Genomic DNA, 21,447 nt, shown 5'->3' with positions numbered 1-21,447 from the left:
TCACTTCTATTTGTGATAAATGGCTGACAGAAATTCCATCTCGATTTCTAACCATTCAATAGCTGTGGAAAAAGGTTAGAAGGGTTGTCAAAAATTATGAATAAAGTCACACAAGCAACAAACTGAGGGAAGATCCATGGATCTGGCACCTCACGGATGCATGAATACTTCTGAGACAAAAATCATTTTCATCTCTACATCATGCCAGGGCTGCAGATCTACCATCTCACCTATCTTGCATTTCTGCATTATACTTCTGGAAAAAAAAATAAAACTAGCAGAAGATACTGCTTTGAATAAGCATACCTTTACTCTGATGTTGAAAGATACCAATTAAAAAAAAGAAATTTCTTCTCGTGCAGCTTTAGTTTTGCCAAAATAGCCAAAATCAAAACATTATTAAGACGATGAAGCCACCGCTTAATAAAACAAGTTCTGTGTAAATTGTCTGCGATGTTCACAGAAGCTGATCTGCAGCACAACAGAGCTCAGGGTGCGGTTAGCCAGAGGCACCTATTCTGCTCCTACAGTGTATTTTACATGTTATGCCATGTACTATGCTCCTGCAGCCACTTAAAAGCATTCTTGAGCCAGCTAGTTTAAGGCTAAATCCATGCTCTCCCACAGTCCTCGTGGCTGCAGCATGATCAGTCTCCTCACTATTTACTGATGTGTCTTGAAGTCAGTGTAGATCAAGGTCTAGCCTAACAGCAGCACCGGAGGTTTTATAGCTGCTTCTCAATGACTCTTGAACATATTCTGCATTTAGGGTTTTCCTAATGGTCTCAGAAGTTTAAGTCAAGTGACTTCATTCAGACATTTTGCATCATTAAAACTGGACAATCAACTCTATCTAGTCTTTCTGGTAGCTGATTGTCAATACACAGAAATACTGTATTACAGGAGCTTCGGTTCTGGACTAATAGAGTATTTAGAACTAATCACAGCTAACAAAAGTCTTGAACTGACCCACAACTTCATCTCAAACTAACTTTCACACTGAGCACCACTAAAACGGTATCGCCTCCACATAACTGAAATAACTGGCCTGACCAGGTATTGGCAAATTACAAAGCATCGATCTGAGCAGCTTGGAACAGGGTAACAGATCAGAGGGGGGGAAAGTCTGCATGATCACCATTTTTAACAAAACGAAGACTCAGTTCTAGCAGACAATTAAGTGGAAGAGCTTGTTCTTCTCTGTGTGAAGATTGATGCAAACTCTGTCAAAGCCTGTGAGCCAAACTGCCCGGAAACCACAACTTCGTAACTGCCACCAGCTTACTTTTAAACAAACACTCAAGCCTTTCCTTCTCCACTTTCCTGTAAATTATATTTAACAATATGCTCATACATATGGACAAACTCAAAAGTGCTGATGCAAGAACTCGGTAAGGCAGCTGAGTTCGAGCAGATGGACAGTAACTTGCTGTGGTATAAACTGCAATTTACAGATTTCACCTATGGCTCACGAGGTCAGAGAGTTAACTAAAAAGTGTTTAGTCATATATTGTAATTAAAGTAGGTGTTTGGCATTTCAAAGGCCTGGACACTATCCCCACCTCTGCTCTCAATTCTTGTATGTCCCTCACTCAAGAGACAGAGCGTGTTAAGAAGTAGGCAAGCCTCACTTCCCAGGCTTTCTTGAAAATTTTAAACTCTTAGCATGCCCTGGAGCCAAAGAATAGTTCAAAGCCTGGAACAGGCCAAATGATGGCTTGCACTTAATACTTCCGAGTGCAGACCCTCCTGGCACCCCAGTTCTTGCTCAAAGATATTTTCATCCCCTCCTGTCCCCTGCCCTTCTCCAGGGAAAGTTACTTGACAATAGGACTCATAGACTGAAGTTTTTCACCAACAGTCTTGCAGTATCATTCAGCATGCATTCCTACTTGTTTCCTTCCCTCCTATATGTGTGGTTAAGAAGTATGCAAAAGAAAAAAGCTTATACTTCTAAACCCACTAGCCTCGCAATTTTTAAAGATACTGGCTGAACGTCTTAAATTTCTGAATGGTCTAAGTAATAAAAATAATTAGTTTGTGTGCTGTCACTAGCTATTAATTCCAAATTTAACAATCCATCCTTTTGGTTTTTTCAAGGATTTAAAATATTCATGATTTCCAGGTCACTCAGAAGTAAAATATAGCAAGCTCACAACAAGTGTTTCCTCCTAATCTATAAATCAGATCCCTTGCAAGTGTGGTAGATGCTTAGCAGCAATGCTAAACAGAAGAATTTACACAGACCACAGTTTACATGGGAGGAAAAGACATAGACTTCCCACCAGCTTACCAGAAGCAATGCTTTGCTGTTCATGGTTAGGTTAAAAAAAAAATAAATATCACATTTTGGAAGAAGGATATTATTTATTAGAAAACAAGCTGTAAATTTGGTAGGTGATGCTTAAGGAAGTGGGTCTCTCTTCTCTTTACACCATCATGTTACACACTTCGTTGCAGAAATCACACAGTTTCCAGCTGAGCATGAGGAAGTTAAGCCTCCCCTAAACAAACTTGCACTAAGATAACATAATTTTTGTACTTTTAATGGAGGAAATGGCATCACTGTGCTTCAGATAAAGGAATGCCACATCTAATCTACTAGATCCAAAGAAGGCCTGATAAGCTGCTGTATAAAATAAAGGGAAGCTTCTTACTCAAATTTTTGTGTAATGCAGACACAACTTGACTAGTTGCTCTGTATGCTGAAGTCTGCTTATAAGAGACTTAGATGTAAAAATAGAAATCTTAAGCATTTAACAGATGTGATTTTATAAGCATTTTACTAACAATAACTAATACATCATTTATTGGTCTTTCAGGATTTATAATTGGAAGTTTCATTCAGAATATGACCAAGAGGCTAAAGCAGATAAGTGAGAAAGACTAAAAAGACATAAAGCATCTCCTTACTTTAAAATAATTTGTAACTACAGAGCAAGTAGAGCTGTAGAGAACTTAAATTTCTTTTTCCTTAGAAGGATAAAATAGGCTCTCACCTGGTACAATGAACCAATCCATGAAATTTATTAAATTCACATAGCACAGCACAGCAACTGTCAGGTAATCTCTCTTTGCTGGACCGCTCCTTGACACAGACACAAATGGACCTTGTCTCACATGTGTTGCAGTCGCTCCGTAATTCTGCTCCCCGGGAGGCGGCTGGGACTGCAGGCCTATGTTTTCATGTGCCCCATGGTTTTGCATATTTCCCAGTGCAGAAAGTCACCACAGATTATGAAGTGTTCCCTCAGTGCCCAAGCTACAAGTCAATTTTTGTGTTCGGACTATGAGGAACTTCAATCACTACGGTCATTTCCGGCAATGAAGCCCAACCACTAGAAACTGAAATTAAATGTTCCTTGCAGTAGGAAGAACTTTGCAAAAAAAGAAGCTGCAGTCCTGTGTTTTTGCAAAAAGCAAAAGTGCTGAAGTGCTATACCTTGAAGACAAAGAAAAGAAAATGTAAACAAAAGCAAAATAATCCATTGTGCATCCAAGAAATAAAAGTGCACAACTTTGCAATGACCTCACAGAAATTGCATATACAAAAGTAATAATAATCTTTGCTAAGGTCTCAGTGAGTTGCCAGAGCTAAAAATAACCTTTCTAGAGGAGAGAGTGAAAGAAAAAAAAAAAAAGCCGCTTGTTTGCTAGACCAGGGACCTACCCCTGACTTGAGCCCTCCCTTACCACCCACTTCTTGTGCAGCTCTGGACATTTGCTTTCTCTTCACTTTAGATCTTTACTCCTGACACACACGTACACGCACACCTGCACACACACACGCCCACAAGCTTTAAAACAGGGCTGCCTAGCCTGGTCCCTGCCCCCTCACCAGTCACTTCCCCCCGTTTCCGCCCGTCCGCTTTGAACAGGCCAGATCTACCCCTAGAACAAAATCCTTTCCAATAAGGTTCTGAGTTTTTAGGTCAAATCAATTTAAGCAGAAGGCTCGTACTCCAGACGGCTCACTGCTCTGGGGGGGCTTCAGAGGGGGAATACCAGCCAACCAAGCAAACCAAACCAAAAACCAAACCAGAATGCTAGCGTAAGCAGAGAAAGGGCGATGGAAATAAAAACACTGTTCTTCACCCCTGCTGGAACTGTGGACATTCCACAGTTCTGAATTGTGCAACGGGATTTCTTCCCCTTTCTCCCCCAAAAAGGGGTCAGAAAGGGGAAGAAAGGAGGACACAGAAAGGCATTCCTGAGATACCTTTCTTCCCTGTCTTTCTTCTGGCCACTCATATTTGCAAAAGTATTCTTAATTAATTCTTCCAGCATCAGTTTTCCTCTTATATTAATTATTTTTTAGACACGTAACAAGTCACATGTGTTTTGAGCCATTTTGTGGATTACCAACTTCAGAAAGTAATTTATTTTTTGCACCCTGTTTGGAAAGTTTAAAGTTAAAATTAACAGTGAACTGTGAGAGTTTGAGAGTGAGGCAGGTAACTGGAATGAGTACTGATCACACTTTATTTAGACTCTTGGCCATTTTGTAAAATCCTTACTTCTTTACTTTTGCATGCTCAACACTGTAGTATTTCATTGTATCTTCATTTCATGAAGATCTAGCTTTTCATGTACCAGAAGGCATGTTTAATTTAATCATGGGTAAGTATATATTAATTTTTTTTCAAGAGCAGTCTTTTTTTTTTTTGGTACCTTCTTAGCTCTCAACTTCCTAAGGGAGGATTTAGGTCTAGGTTATGGGCAACTCTCCCTACCCCTGCTCAAGGGAGCTCCACGTAAATAACCTTGTGTGTGAAAACATTTCAGAGTGTGTCAACTATCAGGAAGCAAATTTTGCTCTCTGTCCAATATTAGCACTACTACCTTTTTCTTTACTATAGACTATAGAACCTTTACTGAGTAAATGTCGTATCATCTCTATATCCCACTGCTTTACGAAACCGACGAAGACAAGAGTGGACTATAATTGGGAGCAATAAAGAATCGGTGCAATATTGTAGAGATTAAAAACTTTAGCTACATCCACAACCGTAGATAAAAAAAAAACCTGAAAAAAACCACATTAAAATTACTTTCAAGGAGCTGGAGGAGGAGGCGGAGGAGGAGGGGGAGAAGGGGGAGGAGGCGGCGGCAGCTCCCCTCCGGCTCCCGGAGCGCCGCGCCGCGCCGCTGGGTGGCGCTCGAGCAGCGGCCCGGCAGCCCCGCGCGCCCCCGCGCGCCGCCGCGCGCCGCCGCGGTGCAGCACCCCTCGCGCGGCGCGCCCCGCCCTCGGCGCAGGCCGCTCTGCGCCTGGGCGCCCCGTACGGTGGAGGAGGGCACGGACAGCGGCGGGCTGGAGGCTCAGAGCGGCGAGCCTTAGCTGCTCGCAGCGCAGCGGGACGTTAGCAGCAGGAAGTGAAACAGTCCACGTTGGGCCTTTTTTTTTTTTTTTTGGTTGCATCTTTGTTCTCCTCACAAGCAAGGCAGCAGTGGATCTGGGCTCTATATCCTTCAGTACGAATATTTTCCGTATGTGATGCCCAGCCACATCTCAGACCTTGTAAGGAAGGCCCCACAGGGCAGCTCGTCGGGATTGAACCCTCACTCAGGATAGCTTAAACGTCCTCTGGGTTTCTGGGGCACATCCTATATAGCTTTCAACTCCTGACATCGACTGCTGGACTTGATGTTTATAGGCAGTTAAAAGCAGATTTTTAACTAATACTGTTACAGGAAGAACTCGGTTCTGCTTTCCTAAAATGGAATTTCCAAATTCCACATTTTCCAAGACAGTTTAACAGACACCTGACAGTTTTCCAGAGTCAGTTTAAACAGAAAAATGTTCCTCATAAACACCAAACCACCAGTTCTAAACTCTCCCTAAACGTTTGATTCCCCTCTTGCCCTTCATTAAAGCTTCCAGACGTCACTTCCACTTTATGCTTTTAGATGCAGTGCTAGCTGGCCACTTTTCTGTCTGCAGCATCAAACTTGTGAGCCAGGTTGTCATCGTCTTGCGGGACCCCAACGCCAAGCATACCGCAACCCTGCCGCCGTTACTGGTACGGACATCACCCGCCCTTTCCTCAGTGTCACAAGCCATAACCTTCCACCCACTCTCTTTCTCACTGCTGGGTACAAGTCTGCAGTCGCTTCTAAAAGGCCCGCTGTGTCTCAGCCTTACTCTGCCAGCTTTCATAGACATCCCTCCTCAATGGCTCTCCTGCCGTTAACTGCCTACTTGTCCTTCTCTCCCATCACGATTTTCATGTTCATGCAGACGACGGCATGCCAAAAAATTCCTGCAAAACTTTGTCACAACCCACTTTTGCTGCGTGGGCTGCAGAACACCATGATACAACACAACACAAGTCAACTTTTGTTAACCAAGAGTACAGCTCTTTCCCCCCCCCCCCCCCCATATTTGTTCACTTCTCTCAGTCGGGACGTGGACTGGCTGGCTTGGAACAAAGTGGAGTGTTTGCCCCCACAGCTTACACCGGGGTGCCAGGTGCCCATGCAATGTGAAAAGTAGCTTTTTATCCCTGTCATAGTCCCCCTCATCAGCTCTGTTCTCTTGATGGCTCATTTAAGCATGAGATCTCATAGCTGTGTCATGCAAGAAGTCACCAGCCGTTAAATACTTCTACGGTAGCAGCAAGTCAGAACCTGTTTACTCTAGGCATTTGGCATGAGTCCACACACAGCAACATATTTTCTTACACCGTTCCGAATATGGATGTGGTACCAAAAGTCATTTTGATGGCTGAAACGGACAAATGCAACTGAGTTCCCAGATGAACATGCACATTAGGTGGTAGCTAGGACGGGTTGGCTGATACTCAGCAGGCCAAGCCATGGGAGTTTTGCATGCTTAGGAAGCTGGCTTGTCTCAACTAGAGCGTTCAGATAGGTTCTCCTTGGCTATTATTAATCTAGACCGTCCTGTCTGTCCAGGCACCCCTCAGCATCTGGGCAGCAGTCGTGTTGGGTCCTCACTCTGTGCTCCAGCTGAGAGACGGAGGAACTACCCTTACTTGGCCACAACCCTACCCTGTGCTGGCATTTTTATTAGCAAGAAACACGCCAGTGCTGTGGGTAGGAGGAAGCTAATGAAGAGGTGCCTTGTGCGCTCCAAGGCAGGGCTACGTCAGCCCACTGAGACTCGTGGAAGCAGCATGCGTACCAGCCGCTGGTGTACTCCTGTCAGTTTAACTAAATGCAGGTGAGATGCTGCCAGCCAACATGCCATGCCTGCGATCCGAGAGGACTGTTTACAGGCAACTGATGTGAGAGCTTCCAGTTTTCCCTGAAAGGATTTCCAAGTATTTACTGCAAAATGCCTTTGAATGTATTTCTTTATCCAAATATCCTTTAATGGTGGATGCTGCCACATCCATGAACAGCTCTGAAGGTTTTGCCAGAGCTTTCCCAGAAAGCTACATCAGAAGGGGCATTAATATTGAACCAAGATGTCAGAAAGATAAAAATTGAAAAATATTTCATTATCCCGATTAACTCAAAACCATTTCTGTACGTGTAACAAAAAGAAGCTTATTAAGCCACTGAATAGCAAACAGCAACGAAGTCTGTAAAAGAATTGAATACGGAAATAATACTCATTGCTGACTAGATCTACCAATACTGATTTTAGGAAGAAAGAAATAAGCTGCTTTTGGTATTTTGCTTCTCTCATGCATCACCCAGACACAGCACATAAAGTAGCCAAAAGAAAATACGTGCTTGCTTGTATTTGCAAGCATATATGGGAGGGGTCTGCATTTTGAGATGTACATATTTTAAGCCTATTGTGATGGAAGCAAATTCATAAATCATGAGATTCTGCAAATAATTGAAATATAGATTTCTGCAAGACTAGTAATTTTAGTGTCTGACAAGGTCAGAAAAAATGAAAGTCAACATAATTCTGGTACACAGACAGCTTAATAAATACATGCCTGGACCCTCCTGAAACATTCCACTCCAAGGAGATTCAAAGACAACGATAATGACTACAAAAGAGCTGCAGAGTGACAGAGATTTAGGTAAGAGGCTGTGGGTTTTTTAAGGTTTGCCACTGTGGTCTCTATTTGAACCAAGGCTGCACAATAAATCACTTCTGGCTTTGAACCCAGTCTGCCATGATAAAACATAACGACAAGCTTGGACCTGGACATTAGTATCTGGGTTGCATGTCTGGAGGGATGGCAGTTTGACCTACAGTTTAAACCAAACTGTGACCGACCTGACACGAGAGCAAGCTAACCAAGTAATGTAATCATGTGTAAAATTCAGCGTGATTTTCAGTTTCAGGTATATTATAGCATCAGTAGTTTATCCTATTCTTGTAAAAGACCATATTGCAAAACTCCAGGGATGACTCATCTGCTAACGGGTATATTTTTCTTGCACTTCTGTCCTCCGGACTGATGCACATTTGCCAAATTGTTATTCCCTTGGAATATAGCTTATACTAGCCGGAAGGGAGGGAATCTGCGTGCTCTCCTTTGATGGAAGTTTGAGAAATGCTGCACCTGTAGTTTGTTGAATCTTATTGCTTGTGGCCACATTTAGTCATGATTGACATGCAGGTAGCAACTGCTGCTGACTTAAGAATGATCAAGACTAGATTGCCAACAGTTTCTCTTCAGACCTTTGCAGGCAGAACTAACAGTATGAGCCGTTACTTGCTTCACGTGTCTTTTGCCTTTGCATGCATCTTGTGGAACAAATATGTAGTAAGGGACTGAGCCATCCAGACTAACCATCTCTATGATCCCCATACACTTTGAGAAGTCTTCTGTTACCAAAAAACTTCAAGAAAACTAGCTGGACCACCTGTTTCACTATACAGTTAATTGGAAAATACCTGCTTGGAAGATTCTTGTTCTGTGAGTTTCAATAAATTCTGCATTTTTACTTAACCACATCCTTTTTAGCTCCTCTGCCTGAATTTCCTTTTAAAATGCCTTCTTTCTCATTGCCTGGGTACTAGCACAAAACACCGTGCAGACCCAGCGTAAGCGTAGTTTAGCCTTGTCACAGCAGCAAATAAAATTTACACACTCTACATTATAAAATCCTCTTTTTTCATTATTACTGACAAATAAGCAATATATAACTTTAAACTTTCTGGAATGCAGATCATGGTTTTGGTTGGGCAGGGAGGCTAGTTCAGACTCTTCTCCCATACCTTTTCAATAGGTAACAAACTGCAACTTTATGAAAAATTTCTTGGGGTGCTTACCTAAATAACTCATTTCACAGTTAACATTCTTCTCTGTTGTATCCATATAATTCTGCCTCAAAAGGTATAGCAGAAGAAATTACAGCTGTAGCTCATAATCACAGAGCAGTAAAAGATTAAGAGACTCCAATTCTATTAACTTGTTCCCTCCTTCTTCTCTGGAAAAAAAAATAAAGATATCATAAAGAAAAAAACCTTTGCAAGTGAGAACATTTTGCATTAACATCAGACAAAGGAGGAAGCTGCACATCACTGGAACAGAGCTTCCTCTTCTAGCTGAGATTTATTCAAGCACAGAACAGCTCATGGAGGTCAAGAGAAGTGGGGCATTATAGTTACTATGCACCAATGATACTATTTTACTAACCAATTTAACTGCTTTCGCCTTTACCATTTTTGTTAGTTCAAGCTCACTTCTACTGGCGCACCTGCTAGCTGGATTTCTTGCATGTTAGGATTCTGGATGCTTCTGCCACAGTTACAGCAGAGAAGGGCTGTGAAATCTGCATGGATTCAGGAAGAAAACAGTGGAATTAAATGCCTGTTTAACCTATGTTTTGGCCTTTCTACCACAGTGAAACATTCATCCCTAGAAGAACCATACATTGACGACTGCAGTCTTTACTTTTATACACCAGAGCCCTCTTAATTAAGAAGACAGCGTAACAGATAAGGCGCCATTTATTACGAGTAATAACAAACAGACAAGCATCGACAGAACAAAAATGGGGGCCTTTCCCTATGAGGCCTTTTTTCTTCCTAGCCTTGCTACCTCCAGACTGAAAGAGAAGACTATTCTGCAAGCGACCACAGTATTTAATCACTACAGAGAATGTTAAGGTTAGGGTTAACTAAAAACTTGAATAAACATAGATTTAAATTAAGGATAGTCTGCTTTAGTATTGAGAATGTCTTTACTTCCCAGAAGAGTGTCCTGCACAAACAAAATTTACTGTCACTCTCAATGCTTCCAGTGGGGTGAGTGCAAGCTGTATTCACCCTTTTGGTAAGGATAAGTACATGAGCCTATAGCCATGCATAAATATTAGCACAGGGAAACAAATTCTGCCAGCAACAAGAGAAAACTTTTGTTGTTTCAAAGCTCTTAGTTATACTAACCCCAGGATGCTGATGTTTATGACAGTTATTGTGCAAATATTTTGAAGTACTTAAAGTTATGAAGCAATTTAGTTAGGAAATTGGGGTTAAAATATAGCTATACTGTCACTGATAGGTACCCAGCTTAGGCAGAGGGTAGCTTCCACTCCAACAAGAGAAAAAATGCAGGAAGTGGCCAGAGTCACTCTTTTCCTGGGCATCTTCTGTTTGATTTTAATCAGCTAGTGATAAAGAAGTCTGTAAAAACCTTGGCCAGTGAAAAGCCTACTTTTAATGAAACAAAACGAAAAAATCCATAAACATGGGGAAAAAAAATGTCAAGTGTGGGAAGAATATCAGTTATATTGGTAACCTGGGAGATGAAGAGTTGGGAAGAATCCCTGCTCTGCTACCAATTTCCTTTGCTAAAGCAAAGGGACCTCAAGTCCCTACCTCTAAAGCAAATGGTACCATCGATTATGACAAGGGAGAAAGAAAACAGTAAACATTTGAACTTTGAAACACAGTTCTACTTACCATCTGATTTTTGTTAATTAATGCACAAGATGGTTTCAGGCTTCATACAATATTCTTTACAAAATTTGCCACCACAGTAATAAAACCACACTATGTGGTTATACATATATATAGTTATTAACTACTTAGCTAAATACTAAACTAAAAAGTAGATATGTTCATCTTACACTTCTATCTATTCATTCCATTCATAATCTCCTTCCAACCACTCATTATACTACCACTAACTTTACCTGGTCTGAAGATGGTCTCAGAAGGTCTTACATATAAAATTAAAAGGTGTATGAACAAAATATGGCCCTTCTTTCTTGCCTGGAATCATGCTGCCATTTGCACGCTTTACACACTTCCGATACAGCATAATCATACAGAATCTCAGGCTGCTAATACAAGCACTTTATTCTCATGGCTTTAGTAGCTGCTTTTGCTTAAGACAAGTTCAGCACAAGTTCAGTGAAAGAACTATTCTCTCTTTGCTCTTACGAGCCAGCAACCAGCAAAGTTCAAAGTAGCTTTTCAGATGCTTTTCATTAATGGTTGATATTTAGTTTTTTAATCATGTTCCCTTGTTACATAACACTGTTGTCTTAAGCTAAAAATAACACCTAGCAGAAAGCAATACCCACATAATGCTATGACACTTATCAATAAGAGCATTAATATCAACTTCAGCTGGTACATTTACTTGAAAAAACATGTTACAAGAATCTATAATTGTAAAACCCTAAGTTAAAAGAAGCTAAGAAGGACCTTTGTTTCAAAGTCTAGAACAGTTGCAGGAGTTTAACTAGCTTCATCAAAGTCATGGAAGAACTGCAGTCACTCGATTTTCTAAACTCTAAAAAAAATATTTTCTTTACCTCACAACAAGGCTTATGTCAATAAAATGTTTCCTGACTTAGTTCATTACGATGCTTCCTTAAGAAGGAGTTAAAAAGTACAGAGTAAGGACAGTGTAAATCAGCAAAGTGATTAATCTGTTCAAAAAAGCCAAATATAGCTCAAGCCTCGTGTTTTCACTGCCTCCATTCCCCCTCCCCACTTTTCTCCTCCTCTGAGAAGTTCCTAGTGTAGTCCTCACAGAAGAACAAACCAGTCATACACGGAAAGAAATTAAGATCAGAAAAATCTAGCACTGTAGCAAGATGGCAGCAAGAAGTTACCAGACCCCACAGGTCAGAGGCATTCATCCCTTTTGTCCACTCACCTGTTTCCAGCAACAGGCCTGCTTGGTGTTTCCTTGTCTGCTTCAAAGCCCAGTTTTAACCCGGGCTTCTGTAGAACTTAAATCCAATGCTAGAGTACCTGTGTATATTATAGAGAATTATGGTAGTATAATTTTCCAGTAGAGGCAAATATTGTATTATAAGAACACTACAGCCCCCAGATGTCTGTAGTTACACTGTCTTAACCTATTTTGCTTCCCATATGGGACTAATTCTCATATATTGTAAATCTGCATTCACATTAAGGGATTTGCCACTTGAAACATATCAATACAGGTTGTGTTGCTTATGCTCCTGCACAGCCCTTCTGCAGGTTACAATTACATCCATGGCTCTGTTAATCCCTATGGCAATTTGCTACGAAATACCTACCCATGAGGCATACATATTTTCTTCCTTTTTGTGCACTGCCCCAATTTCATACTAGCAAAGGCCCTAGAATGCGTCACATACTAATATATCTCAAAGAACTTCAGGTTTACTGTTCTAGATTATTCCATGAAAAAATTAACTTTGTTGTAGAGTACTTTATACACCTCCTAACCAACATATCAGCCACCACTTGAGGGAACCGGTATCAACTATGATACATTTTGCAAAATGTGAGCAAGAGCAAAGAATTTACCAAATTAAAAGGCAAAACAATTTTTAAAGTGTCATTATTTTAAACTAAGTATGTCCACCCTTTTAAAAACAGCCCTATTTAAAATAAAATGTGAAATAAGGGCTGCCTACACTACAGCAAAGTCTCGAACCACTAAGTACAAAATATACAAGCAGTCCAGGCTTGCTGCAGAAATTTCAGAGAAAGTCAAAACACCAAACTGGTGGGTGTTACTGGGTAAGTGGCTAGAAATAGCATGTTGAGTGCTGAACCAGCTTTTTACAGCACTGGCTTCATCTGCAGGTGCAGAAAGAAAGTGAATTCTTCGTTTCAGTGCGTTCAACAAGTTCATTCTGATCACTGGTTCATTCAGAGATGAGAACTAAACTGGGATTTGAAAAAGGATGCCAGATTGTTTTTCCCTTTTCCAAACTATGAGCAAAATCAAGATGCAGGCTGATTAGCTCTAACTTGTGGGAGGATAAGATCTGGTAGTATTAATATCTTGGAAGTTGGGGGAGCTAAAAACACATTTTCATCTCTCATTAGTGATTTCTTTGTGCATTTTAACTGAATCCAATCTAAGTGTAACTTCACAGAAATAATCAGTTAAAACCTCACGGCATCTAATAAACAAAAGATTTCAAACAGTACTTAACAAAGAAAGGTTTTTAATATGATTATGTGATTTATGTGATTTTGATTTTAAAACTCAGAAGTTTGAATAGATATATGTTGACATATCTTAAATCAATGACTACTCCTGTCCTTCCGACTGACAAAAAGTAATGTGGTGCCAAGCACAAGGAATCTGCTTTTATTTAAGAAAATAATTAAGAATTATAAATGTAAAATAAGATTAAAATAAATTATGTAAATTACAATTTCCTGCTTGCCATTTTAAACCACAAATCAATTATTTAATCATCTGGTTTCAGCCAACAATAGAAAAAGGAAGTAGTGAAAACAGCATTTCAACTTCTGGCATCAAATTTATATACAAACAACCATTCTTAAATACATGCCCTTGTTTTCTTCAAGTAAGAATACTGATTTATTTTTTTTCTTCCAGTAACACGCCAGCATTTCAGAAAAGGCAAATCAATTACTACCTGCCTCATATTTCACATTTGTTCCAAGGATTGAAAACTGACACAGCGGTGCATCTCATGACTGCTTTCCATCAGGTATATTAAACTGATTGTCAATTAGGTCAGGCTTTGCAGGTAGCAAAGCAAAAATTTCTCATACTCAGTTCTCTAGAAATATGAGCTAGAAAATTGCAATTTGCATTTTAGTTTAGCCCTTCCCCTAACTATTTTGTCATTCAAGTCAGTCTTTCATCATTACCTTAATTTCTTCTGCTTTCGTTTGCTGTCTTTTTTTGGAAGTCAACTGTTTCTCACTAATAATGAGGGAAGAAATCAAATGTATTCTGAAGAAATTATGTTCATAACACCTCCCAGGTGGGCATTTTATCCTGACCTTGACATTAATGACTAGGCAAAGTCTCAGTTTCCCACCTGAGAATGCTAGCTGTTTAAGCAACAGTTTAGGCTTATACAAACAAAGTTTAGAACAAGGTCATTCTGGTCTACCCAGGTCTTAAACAGCACCTTCCTGCCAAAAGTCTGAGTCAACACCACCACAAAAAATCCATAAGGATTTCCTGCAGTTCCAGAGACTGTTTTACCATAACCATTGCTGTCAAGATTGATTAATACCAGAAATTTTATCAAAAAGTCACACCAAAACACTTCATTTAAGTGTCACCCTTCAGTGGAAAACTTAGTCTACATCTACATATCTTCTCCCTGGCTCAAGCAATCATTTTCCACGCTTCATGCCACAACTGAAACCTTTATCAGTGACCTAGGTGGAATACTGCTGGATTTATTAAGGAATGACAAATAGACACATGGCGAGGTTTGAAGCCATTGTGGTTTCATGTATCAGGGAATGGAAGTCAGGACCAGCTCCTATTTCTGCCTCCAGTACAGGCTTGCTCTGGCATCTTGGGCAAGACATTTTAGCACCATGGACTGCCACACGTGTCCATCCTAACTATTTGGACTCTTACGGAAGAATGGAGATTCATACCTCTACAAGAGATCATCAGGGATTAGTGTTAACCCAGTGGGACTCTGATCTTAGTTGGAGAATCTAAACATTGCTACAAGTAAATATAAACATTTTCATCATACTCTGCACCGAGGTATGTTCTGAAGAGATGTGTTGTAGCAGCTGCAGCAATTCCTGTACCAGGTTTCTCTCTGTTTGCCATGCTACTGATTCACTGGTCCATTTTTTCCAGGAAACCCCGCTTCTTCACACACACTCCCACTTCCCAGTGAAACATGAGCCCAACATTTGAGTAACAGTTAAACTTTTGAACTTGTTATGTAGGAGTAGCCTGAACTTATGCAAAATACTTCTGGCCAGACTGATGTGTTCAGCCCAGGTTTAGTCCCCTGCTTTATTTATAGGTCATACCTAATTGGAGACAAAACAGCTTTTAGTCCTTGTTACACTCTTATTCAAGCCAGCAAGGAGCTGTGAATCAAAGACAAAATACAGTGAATCATCATCTCCTTTTTGCCCAATTCTTTCTTAACAAGGAATTTACAGAGCATTTGCGGTATAATACACATCCATGGTAGTAGCCATATATTACCTTTGCATACAACATATGAAGAAGTAATTTCAATTTTACTGCTCACAAGCAAACTCAGTCAAGGCTCATTCAGATTGAGACTCCTTAGAGCAAACTACTTATGTATCAGTGAATGCACAGCAAAAACAAGTGTAAGGGGGTAGACCAATACACCACCGCTCAGCAAACTGATACTTTTTCCTTGTGACAATTTCAATCCCAAATATAAGCCCTTAAAAATCCTTAGCCTTTACTGTTAAGAAAATAACTTGCTTGCTAGATCTGAACTGCAAGAAACTCAAGCCTGCAAAGGTTATAATAGACATATAAATGGTCCCTGTTTGCCTAACAGGAACTTTTTTTAAGCCCAAAAACTGATACCTCACATTGCTACTGTTTAAAATGTCTCTTCACTGACTCCAGCAAGTAAAATTAGATGAACATTGCAGAACATGTTAGAGGGAGCTATGTCTATCTTAGCATCAGCTTTTTGTTTTTGCCAAGAAGCTGAAGTAGGGGAGCAGATGTTGCTAACAGTGTGAATCCAGCCGGAAGACTCTCTACCGAACAGAAACTATCTACTAGTGAAATCTGTGATTTGTGTCATGAATGAGGAATGGGGCGAGAAAGTCAAACAAAAGACATCATATTCAAGCAAAGAAAGATGCTGAATGTGAAACCTTGAGCCTTTTTAAGGTGACAGAAAAACTTCCAGGATTTCCTATTCCAACCACAAGATGAACCATTATGACAATATACCCTTGCCAAGGGAAAAGATTAATGTAGTAAGGACCACAGCAAATGGCTGTGAGATCTTAACAGTCATTATACAAGAAATGGCCTCAGAAAAGAGAAAGTAATCTAAATTCCTATTGCCCTTCCATTTAATGCAGAGATGGGAGAGACGGTTGCAGAGAGGCTGTGTGCCAGAGACAGTAAAACAAATTTAAGAAAACTATCTCTCCTCTCTTGAGGTCTTCTTCTGAAATGTACTGCATGTTGCCTCAGCAAACAGTCAGATAAGGTGTTTGTGCATAGGGAGTACAGAAACTAGATATTAACAGAACAGAAGATCACTTTATCTAGCCAGGGAAAGGCTTTTATCTCTTTTCAGATAGCCTGTTGTGTTTAAGGACAGGCAACGTGAACTGAGCTAACAGAGCTCCCACTCTGCTCTGGCATGATGGCTTCATTTTGATGACTGGATTCCATGGACTCTTTATTGCTGTAAGGAAACACTAAACTAGTTTACATCTTGGTCACACACCTGCCCTCACCAGCAGTAGCCACGTTCTAACATTTTGCAGCTGCACGCAAGGTGATTTGACAGAGCAAGGTTAGAGTACTTTTAAGTTGCCAATGCTTCCTATAATGAAACATGTATTAGTTTTATAAACTAGGATTGAATCTGCTTCCAGAATAAAGGAATCTGGGTCATCTGTGCCAGCTTAAACTATATCCTTTCTCTCCCCTCCCATTGCCTCCTATGCTTCTCACATGGAAAATCATACACAAGGCATAGGAGACTGGAGGAAACTTCCTTTCTTAAGTAAGATCACTGCCAGCAAGTGACCTAATGCTGAACAATTCAGGATGATTTTGATTAATATAATGTAATAGAAATGGAGTTGTTTCATATAACCTTTCAGTCTTCAATGCTGCAGTTAGGTCCTCTATGAATAGAACTGTCAGAAATGTGTGCTCATGCCTGAATTGACATCAGGTACAGAAAGTTGAGTGAGTGAATTTAGTGCTGGCTTAACTGACATTGTGAACAAAGCCTACCTTTTATTCCTGAAAGAGAAATACCATGCACAATAGTGTCACTTCCCATCAACACGCCTGAATTCCAATCTGGGTGACTGTCTCTTAGCATAATAAGTTTATGAAATGCTCTTGCACATGATAGCCTTCTATGTTTAAATGGATAGATTGTTTTTTGAGATTGAATGAACCCGACTAAAACAATACAAAATACAAATACAAAATACATTTAGGAATTAGAGTCAACCTACAAAGGAGAAAGACTTTCACAAAGACGTTCATTGGCTAAGAACAGCATTTCTGAGATGAATTTCAGTAACGGTAGCATACACTGTGGGATGTCTTGTATCATCCTAGTTTAATCATTGAAGAGGACACAGATTTAATCAGAACTGAAAGAGTATCTGGGAAAAGTATTGTGATTAATTGTACTACCACAATAATGAAACTCTCGGTCTATACTAGGCCTTCCAAATTGCAGCATGGGAAATGACTTTAGCATTGGCAAGCAAAAACTTCTCTCTTATAGGCTAGTTCTCCTTCCTCCATTGCAACCCAAGTTTGGTGTTCACAAACAAAACAAGCCCCTTGTAGGATAAAAAATAGTGTGAGCTGTTTTTCTAAAGGATTGGAACCTTTTGGCAAAGCGATACAGAATAAATCTGTCTGTAGTAACTTCTTTCTACAATGGAGCGGTGAGTTTCCTACTTTCTGTTACTGGTTATAATGGTTCATCTGATTAGCCAGAAACTGCATTTATTTGAGAACTAAAATGTAAAGTCAGAGAATCCAATAGGGTGCTCAAAACTTATGGCAGAGGAGTAGAGCAGCCCATACCTTTTATTTTAGTCTCACACACCTGTTTATCACAGTATATTTTTCACAGTCAACATATGAATATACAGACAATTTGTATTTTTGTCAGTCCTTCCCTGGCCATTTATTTAATTCTTTGGGATAAACTACCCTAATTTTTAGCTCTTCCTCTCAGCAGTGCCAGACCCTCAGACTTGCTGTAGTCTTCCAAAAGCTCCTTTTCTGAAGGCTTTTGCTGGAGATCCAGAATCAAGCCTACGTCCTTCAGGGGTAAATGAATGCAGGAGAGCGCCTTTATGTCACAAGCACAAGAGGATGACTTAGGCCTTTTATACTTCTTTCTCTTTCCTGGGCACATCTTCAGCACAGCAGCGCGCTCCCCCTCACACAAGCATCCCCATCACACCCACAGACAAAAATCTCCTACATTTTGCATCAATCCTGCACGAGCAACTTTCATCTAGCAGCTGCTAACTCTTTTTAGCCTGCTCTTTTTAGCTGCGCTTTTTAGCCCCTCCTCAAAAACTGGGTTGGGGAGATGGCTGCAGCCTAAGGACAAGCAGGGCTTTGAGGGACAAAACGCCCAAATAGCTTTTGTTACTTACTGCCCTGGATCTGAGAACAGTCCCATGGACTGGGGTAACTGAGGGAAGACGTGTCTCTCACAGGGAGCGAACAGCTGTCCCTTAGAAGCCCCTCAGCTCTCCGTGAGGTGCAAGCAGAGGCAACTAGGAAAGCAGCCAGCAGCAGAACCACCGTGCTGGGGAGGGACAGCGCGCTACGCCCATCCTGAGGATCTGAGGAAAGTCCACCTCAGCAGCAGCTCTCCTTCCCTCCCCGCAGGCTAGGGCGTTAAGGGGCGGGGGGGAGGGGGAAGAAGAGAGGACCTTCTCAACATGGCGGCCGAAAGACTACTCGCCCCGCCTCCCCACCCCACAGCCCCTCTCAAGATGGCGGCGCGGAAGGGCCGGCGGCCGGGCCGGAGTGCGCCTGCGCGCCGCGGCCCGGAGTGCAGTGAAATTCCTGGCGGGCGGGGGGAGGAGGTGGCAGCGGTGAGGAGGAGGGCGGCACGGAGCCACGGCCGCGCGCCCCTGCCAGGGACCCTGCGTGCTGTGGCGGCGGCCGGCGCGGAGCCACCAGACCCCCGGGGGGCGCGGTGCGGGCGGGCTGAGGGCCACTCGCCGCCGCCTCGGGCGCTCGCAGCACCAGGAGCCGCGCCGTCCCCGCCGCCGCTGGGACTCCCTTCCCGGGCAGAGAGAGGGGGAGAATGACGGAGCTCCAGTCCGCCTTGCTACTGCGGAGACAACTAGCAGGTACCCGGGCTGGGGGCCGGCGGGGGGGAGGGAGGCGATCCGCCGCGGGGGGGGGGGGGGCGGCGGGGAGGGGAGCGGAGGCCGGGCTCTGAGGGGCCGGGGCCTGCGGTGGGGGAGGGGGCGCCGGCTCGGGGGAGGGGGCGGGCGGACGGCAGGGGGTGTGTGTGAGGGGGAAGGGGAGATTACGCCCCCCACCCCCCCCCGCAGCTCTCCTGCCCAGCCGGGAGCTGAGGGAACTAGGCCGAGGGGGGGAGGGGGAGCCTGCCTGGCGATCGCTGCCAGGGGAGCCGGGGGGAGGGGTGCGCAGGGCCGTCATGACGGGGGGGAGCGTTTCCTCCGCTGCCCCCGTCCCGTCAGGGAAGTGGGGGCTGGCAGCGGCCCCGCTACCCTGTTCCCCACGCCCCGTGCCTGGCAGCCTCCCCGCTCTCTCTTGCGGCCCTGTCTCCCCAGGGCCAGGGCGGGGGTAGGGGGAGAAGGGAGCCGGAGCTTTCCTCCCCGCGGCGGGACGGACGGAGCCTCCCTGGTGTCAGGGGTGTTAGTCGGGCACCGAAAAGAAGCGGAGGAGGGCGGGTTCCCCCCCCCCCCGGCTGGAAACGGTACTTGAGGCCCGGGGTGCATCGCCCCACTCCGCGCACCTTCCTGCGGGGACCTGAGGTGCCCCCGTCCCGCCTCCCCTCCCCGGCTGCCCCCCTCACCTCCCGTGCCCCGCGCCGGGGAGGGCGGACCGGGAGGGGGAGGCCGCTTCCCCCTTTGTTGTCAGGAGAGGAGCCGGGGGCTCTGCAGGCACCGGCGGGGGGGAGGGGGCGGGGGAGGACCGGGCAGCACCGGGATCCGGGCGGAGGGGTGTGGAACGGACACACACACACGACCCGGCCCCGGGGAGGGCGAGCGGGACTGCCCGCCGCCTGCTGCGGGGGGGAGCCCGCAGGGAGGGGCGAGGGGGTCCGCCGGGGGCGGGAGGGCGGGACGGGTGCGGGGAAGGAGGAGTTGGGAGTCTGGGCTCGGGGACGGGAAGGGCCGGAGCGGCGGGCCCGAGGCCGGCGGAGGGGAGCGGGGTGTCAGCTCGGCTCCGTGTCGCCAGTCCCCGCCGCGCCCCCGCCCCCTCCCTTTGTCCCCGGGCGGGCGGGCGGCCGCGCGCGAGGGCCCTGCCTGGGCCGCCGCCGCTGAGGGGACCTGGCTCGGGCCGGCCCGGCGGCGGCGCGCATGCGCGGGGCGGCGGGGCGCACAATGCAGCTCCATGTGTCGCTCGCTGCCAGATTTAAAGAGAAACGAGCCGGCGGCCGGCTGCGGCGAGGACCCTGCCGGCGCTCCTCCCCCGCTCGCACGCCTTCCCCCCGCATCTGCCCTCTGGCTTTCTGCGGCCGGCATAAACTGATCTCCCCCCCGAAAATGCACGGGTCTACCCCGCACCTTGGGCGAATCTGATTGCCTTTTTCGTCCCTTATGTAGAAATTGCTTCATAGCCAGATAAGGAAATGTGTGCTAGGTGTACCTAAACTCAGGCAAATATAGCGCTGGCTGAAGTTTGCTGAGTAGCCAGCCATACAAAGGGACGGGGTCACTGCGTGGCACAAGAATTCCTGGATGAGGATTTTGGCCAGAGACTTAAGTAATGTCTTTGAAAGTGTAAGGGTGGAAAACAATATTGTTAGCAGTAAGGAGGTGAAGTTGCATAACCAGGTATAGCAAGCTAGATGATGTGTTGCATCTCCGGCACTATCTTCTGGTTTTAGTTGATGATAAGTTTGGGAAACTTCAATGGAGTTAAATATTAGCACAGGATTTTTTTTATCCCGTTAAAGTGACATTCTTTAAAAAACAAACCACAAATTTGTACCTACCGTGGCTGCACTCCTGAACATAAGCATGCACCTCTTAATGCCTTGGTAACTGCTGAAGTTCAGTGAGGTGTCTGCATATGCTAATAACACTACATATAGGCTTACTACAGGAGCTGCAGACGGGATTTGATGTGAAGCTTCTCTTTCCTATAAATGATCCCTCTAGGGAAGTAATAGGGAAGTAATAGGGTAGAATAGTTGCTCCCTAACTTGATAAAAATGAGCATTTGGTAACCTAATACAGTTCTTTGGTTGCCTGGAATTTCTCTTTTAACCGACTAATTGTGCTCCATGAAAGAAAGTCTGGCATTTAGCTGAAGCCTTTCAGTAAGCATTAGCTGTCAGCTGCTTGTTGTGTAGCTTTCCTTCCCCCCCCCCCCCCCCCCGGTC

At 43.9% G+C, this 21,447-nt stretch overlaps 1 protein-coding gene across 1 annotated transcript in view; it reads right to left on the bottom strand.

The window, feature by feature from the left end:
* Window positions 1-3,310, bottom strand: part of SPNS3 (SPNS lysolipid transporter 3, sphingosine-1-phosphate (putative)) — a 31,009-nt gene extending 27,699 nt beyond the window's left edge. Inside the window, exon 1 of the mRNA XM_075113094.1 lies at window positions 3,000-3,310. Within this exon, the coding sequence (XP_074969195.1) occupies window positions 3,000-3,207 (208 nt within the window). The 5' untranslated portion in view covers window positions 3,208-3,310. The remainder of the gene's footprint in view (window positions 1-2,999) is intronic.
* Window positions 3,311-21,447: the final 18,137 nt, after the last annotated feature.

The sequence above is a fragment of the Phalacrocorax aristotelis genome, chromosome 18 (assembly GCF_949628215.1).
Source record: "Phalacrocorax aristotelis chromosome 18, bGulAri2.1, whole genome shotgun sequence".
In the NCBI taxonomy this organism is placed as follows: domain Eukaryota; kingdom Metazoa; phylum Chordata; class Aves; order Suliformes; family Phalacrocoracidae; genus Phalacrocorax; species Phalacrocorax aristotelis.
This window is presented reverse-complemented; position numbering and strand designations above follow the sequence as displayed.